Source organism: Protomyctophum bolini, assembly GCF_963924005.1.
Source record: "Protomyctophum bolini genome assembly, chromosome: 19".
NCBI lineage: Eukaryota > Metazoa > Chordata > Actinopteri > Myctophiformes > Myctophidae > Protomyctophum > Protomyctophum bolini.
Window position 1 is genome coordinate 12958632 of NC_137880.1, and position 6191 is coordinate 12964822.

The following is a 6191-nucleotide window of genomic DNA, read 5'->3' on the forward strand; positions in this document are numbered from 1 at the left end:
TGGGGACACAGAAGTGATGAGGAGAAAAGCACAGTGTTGTTCAGCGTTGGTACGCTAGGCCTACATGAAAGCAAATTGTTTTTTGCCCACCTTTTTTGTGTAGAAACGGAAAACTTGGTTTGACTCCTCCCCTTTCTTAGTCCACTTCCTCCCGGGTGCTTCTGTGTTCATCCATTCCTACAAACAACAACGCTACATGTTGTCAGGATTAGTTCACCCCAATGAATAGCTTCTTTTTTTTTTCTTCTATCGATCACTCACCCCATGGAGACTTGAGGTCATCCTTTGGAGTCCCCTTTGTGTCTCCATAGGGAGCATAGAGAACCATGTACTGCTGGTTCCCTATGCAGTTTGAGAGCCACTGGTCTATCTGGTGGGCTGTGGGGATCGATTTTACAAAAAAGAATTGTAGCAACAATTCTTTTTTGCAAAAAAGAATGCGTTCACAGTATTATCTGCAAGCCTTTCTAAACAAGTACAATATCTGTAGCGGTAGGCTACTTAACACCCTGTTTTACCGAGGCAAAATCACATCCTCCTTACAGAGACACAAATTGAACCTAGAAAACGCCATAAAAATGCAATAAACACAGCACCAGCACATTATAACAGCAATAATGCAACGGCAGCACAATCATAAATACACAAACTCGTACATTTAGAGGTATTTCTTGTTCTCTGGCAGAGTAGTCCAAAGGGGAATGAAACCATAGGCTGATTTTGGAATTTGTTTTCCACGGGCGTGCATGTATTTGGTCCAACGTACTATCTCTCCGACACTCTACCCAAAACCCAAGCCTAAACCTAACATCACGGGAAGCCACGGCTTAGTTTTAACCTACCACGGGTTAGTTGTAACCGGCCACGCATGTCGGGAGCGACGGTGTTGACGAACTAATGCCTGTCGGACTGTTAGTATGTCTAACCAACGTATGCACCGCCTGCACAACACTAACCTTGTTATAGTGCACACTGCACAGTGATGTACAGTAAGCTACACAGGCGCAATTAATAATGAGTAACAATTATAGGTGTGTCAATACTGTGTATCTCTGTTGTCGGGCAGAAACCAGCTAACTCTAAAATGTTAATTTTAGTGTTCGCCTCTTTCTCATTTGCATGGGAGGGGGGTGGAGTTAGTTAGTAGAGTTAGTTGTTTTAGTAGACAGTTTGAGGGCCCAATGGAGTTAGCTGGTTTTTGTAATACTTTCCCTTGGTTTGATACCGGAGATTCTGTGACATACAGTACTGTATGGAGATATTTTTTTTAAAAAAAAGAAAAGAGGAAAATAAGCTGGTATTTATGTATTTAATCTGGCAGTGAATGAGTTAAAATGATGTGTAAAAAGATGGAATCAATGTAAAAAGAAAGAAATATGAGCCTTTTCTAGTGCTGCTTTTCAATTAGTAAACTCCACGCATTGGTGAATCCACTCCGATGCTGCCTGTCAGTGTGCTCTCGTTGGCGCTCATCAGAGCTCATCCTCTATTCATTGTCTTTGTCATAACTTACTTCTAACAGTTCTAACTTTTCTATGCAAACTGCAGTCTATGCAGATAGAAAAGAGGCGTGTGTTCTCAACAATTTAAATTTCAAAGGATCCCAATATTAATATGCATTGATTATAGGCCGTGGGTCCATCTTTTGATAATATTTTTTTGTATTTTTTTCCTGGCAGCCCAATCTACACCTTAAAATGTTAATTTACTCCAACAATCAGTGCAGGTGGGTGGAAAAGGTGGTGACCTTGTTTTCCTCCTTATAGATAATCTGTTTTTACTACACAGGCGATACTTATTTATTTCTGCCACAAGAGAATTACCCCCATCTGTTCTGTTCATCAAGATAGTTTACATTGTGTTGTCGCCTCAACAGCTAGAAGGTCCCGCTGGGGATGCTGTGGTGGGCGCGTGTTCTCTCCTCCGTGTCATCAGTGCCCATACCCGACGCGGGGTTGGTGAAAGGGCCTTTCTGTATGGAGTTTACAGTTTACTCCCCGTGTCTCCTAGGGTAGGTATACCCTCACAAAGAACATGCAGTAATCCTGGTCTCTGGAGTCTGGACTGCCTCCCCTGGCCAGCCGGGGCGCCTGATGGAGCGGAAAGGAACTGGTTTGGAAACTCCCCCCTGTCAGGTGAAAAGAAGCTGCCTCTCCCCAGGGTGGCAGAGGGAGTGTAGAGCCCAGCATTACATTAGATAATTTCACTGGGTGAAACATGGGTTACAAAATTGTGGGATAAAAATCTAGATAAAGAAAAGATAGTTTACAATACATTAATAGAAAAGTAGTTTCAGAGAGTAGCCAATTAGTAATGATGTGCATTTTATTTGTGCGTTAGCATGCCCTTTTCATATTGCCACACTGATGTGTTGCTGCTTTACGATTGATTAGTACTCTGCATCATTCTGCTTATTTTTATACTGCTTATTTCAAACTTTTAAAATGTTTTGTAGCAACTGACATTTCCTTCGGGATGAACAAAAGTGCTACTTTACTCTAAACACTGATGTTGAATAATTTAACTAAGGTTAACTGCAAATATTGAATCTGAATATTTTATGTTTGTATGTTTGCTGAAACATTTATGTTGTGTGGTTTCTCTCCAGACACACAAATATAAGCCAGGAACATAAGCAATATGGAATGATGACGCTAACGCAGAATATAGTAATATGACCAGAATGGCCATGGGGAGGCAGTCCACAGACCAGAGTACTGCATGTTTTTTGTGAGGGGACCTACCCTAGGAGACATGGAATAATTAGGCTCTAAACAAACATTAGATGTCCATAAACCTGGCTGCCAAGTCATGCAATTTCGGAAAGCCATGCATTGGAGGGGCTATAGCCTTAGCGCCCCTCCAAACATTTAATGACAATCCTTTCGTATGAAAGTTATATCGCATCCGTCATCTCATTGTCAGGCTTGGGGATATCCAAAGGCATCAAAGATGAGTACACTCCAATGACTCCATACCGTGGAATGTCACCATTGTATCAGTCAAATCCTTGTATAACAGCTATCACAGCCTCTTTTTTTTTAAGTGGTAGATATAAATTCATAATCAGCTCTTAGCCCAGATCAAGATCTAACTGATATGTCTTGCTGTTGGTTTGAAACATTGCATGTCCAAAACAGTTTTCAGGAAATGGAAAAATAAACAATCAGTGAATCCAATGTAGCTAATATTTAGTCACAATTTCTTGCTAATACTTTTGAAAATATCAAAAATAGCCAACCTATACAAGCTCACAATGAGCTCATAGATCTGGTATTTTTTACACTCATACTCAACTCAACTCAAAATGTATTTACCACAGTATGGCACATTTAACATGACCAGGTAAACCATGAGCTTAAAAATCACACTCGTGTGAAGTGAGGGGGTGCTCTTATCATCATACATCATTACATTCCGGCCAATCACTTTTGTCGTCCTCACTTTTCTGTCCTCACTTTTTGAGGTCCAACTTTTGGTGTATGTATTTTTGTCCCAACACAAACATTAAATGATGTGGCAATGAATGGACAATTTTGAGTGTTTGTGTAAACACAAACATTGTGTAAACACAAACATTGATGACGAAGGTGAGGACGCCAATTGTGATCGGCCGGAATGAGATGTGATTTTTATCCTCGCATTCCGTGCTCAGCCAATCAAATCACACAAACACACAAAGCAGACGGACGGGGCCTGTCATTGGAGTGGTTAGGCACCGCTCCAAAAAACCTCCACTCGGGGGATGGAGGTACGGCGGGCAATGGTGGCGAGGTCAAGTGGTCTAACTGGTCTTGCTGCAAGCGCCATAAGCAGTGATTGATCGCTGCATATGCCGACATACAGAGAGGTACAGTAGTCTAATCTGGATGAAATTAATGCATGGAGAACCCTCTCGAGGCCATTCTGAGAGAGACAGGGCTTGTGATCTTTGTACGATGAAGTAGGGCAGAGAGAGAGAGGGGTATATAACATTGAAATGAGATACTGTATGAGGTTTCTTTCCGACGATGGTGACAATCTGCTGATGTCTGCTGGGCTTAACCCAGGCCGAATCTACAAATGTCTTCTAAATCGTAACAGTTTTCTGAATAACGTACAGTATGTTGCTATATCAGTGGTTCTCAAACATTTTCATGTCAAGGAACCGAAATTACTGTAGGTACCGTATTTGCCCGCCAACACGCATTTCAAAATATTTTGTTCCAGGGACCCCCAGAAAGATTTGAGTTAACGTGTGTGTGTGTGTGTGTGTGTCTGTGTGTGTGTGTGTGTGTGTGTGTGAAAAGAAAGTTGAAATAATTAATTATATGAGGAGATACGAGGTTTCTAGTCCCGCGGCAACGAAATGTGGTATTCATTCCTCTTCACTGTCTTCAGCCTTACTCGTACCAAACAATTGGACAGATAATTGCCTTTTTTTAACACACTGGTTTTAAAATGACTGGTGCAACAAGACACTGAGTAAGTGCACTGAAACAAAATGGCAATTGGATGTGCCAAGGATTTTCTCCGGTTTAAACAAAGCCAAATCCTAAAGTGGAGGGAGGTGCCACGATTCCACTACGCTTTCCATTCATCTACAGAGTCGACATTTCTGCACTTGAGAAATGTTTTCGTCTTTAATGCCTTTTTTCAGATAATACAGTGATAGAGTGACAGGAAATAGGGAGTAACATGCAGCAAATGTCGTTAGGCTTGGGAATGAAACCTGTGACTCGCATTAGAGCCTATATGTGGCCACTAGGCCATTGCCACCCCCACCTCTGGAGCACTTTAACATGTGGGAGCAGGATGTCTGACCTGTGTATGTGTGTGTTTGTCTTCTTTGCATGGCATGACTGTAGGTCCGGGGAGGTAGTCAGTCGTCTTAATTGTCTTTTGTCTGTGTGTACAGACTAGAGTTAATCTAGCAAACTTCCTGCTCACGCGGCCAGTAGTAGGACATAGAAGTACTTTCACATGTTTTATGGTTTTAGAACCGTCCCTTTTTTTGCACAGAATGTGCTCAGCTTATTGGCTGAGCACGGAATGTGATGTATGACTATTATCATAAGAGCGCCACTCACTTGGCTAATGGGTGGGCGGGACGGCAGGCAGGCAGGCCGTCACTGTGGCTCAGACATAACCATAATGCAAACCTTGTCATGACATCAGGCATATATGGAGATCTGGATGTCGAGAGCCACAGATCCGACCGCTATACCCATATATGGTCATGCATATATTTGGGACAGACCCACTTCAAACTTCCCGCACACACCGGCAAGGATTCCAAGTACTGCGATGCCTTCGGTCAAATGGTTCGGATATACTGTATGTATGTGGTTGTCCAGAACTGGCCAGAACTGCCGATTATATCCTGAGGGTCTGTTAAATTCAGAACCTCTGATTTTAGAGCAGTGATTTTCAGCCCTGGACCGGGACCACGGACCACCATTTGATAAGATTTAGCCTCTCAGAGGAAAAGTGAAATAATATTTGTTGGATAGCATTTTGTCCACAATTCCATGCTGTATTGATGTTGGTACCATAGGAGACATAACAGGCAAACATTGATCAATAAACATTCTTCTACAATAATGTATCTCTTGAGAACGTAATAAGAAACCAAATTGTTTTAGTTTTCATTTCACACTCAAGAGTTAAAGATCTATAAGGGTCCATTTGGTTACCAACTCTGCATCATTTAGCTGGGGACCACCTGGAACCCGCCTCAAGGACCACCGGTGGTCCCCGGAACCCGCAGGTTGAAAGGTTTACTCTCCAGAGGGCCGGACACTCTGGAAGACCCCCGCCTCCCTCATGGCGCTGAACTCCTTGTCGGCGTCGTAGTGCTTGTAGTAGTCGGCGTAGGCCTGTTTCCGGGGATCCGACACGCCGTACTTGAACGCGGCGGCGCCTATCAGGGACAGGGCGAACCCAATGGGCAGATGGAAGCGCAGCCGCGTCCCCAGCAGACCTCTCATCTTGGGCCTGGGCATAGACATCGCCTTTTACAGAAAGGGACAGCCGCTGACGCCGTGCTGGAAGGAACTGTTGATGTCAAACACTCTTAGATGTGGATTCCTCAGGGAAAGGGAACTAGCAGTGAGTGTTGAACGGGATTTCGTCACTGAAGTTGTGCAATCCGGTTTTAAGTTGGCCCGGATCCGACGCTGTTGTCGTCATGATGAAGTCGCAGTGAGTCA

At 43.3% G+C, this 6191-nt stretch overlaps 1 protein-coding gene across 1 annotated transcript; it reads right to left on the minus strand.

Annotated features, from left to right (window-relative positions):
• Window positions 1–5759: 5759 nt before the first annotated feature.
• LOC308333805 (cytochrome c oxidase subunit 6C-1-like) lies at window positions 5760–5990 on the minus strand (the record flags this gene model as incomplete). The annotated part of the gene is made up of 1 exon (XM_080790288.1): window positions 5760–5990. One exon carries the CDS (start codon window positions 5988–5990, stop codon window positions 5760–5762), a length of 231 nt encoding a protein of 76 aa, XP_080646414.1.
• Between the last annotated feature and the right edge of the window lie 201 nt (window positions 5991–6191).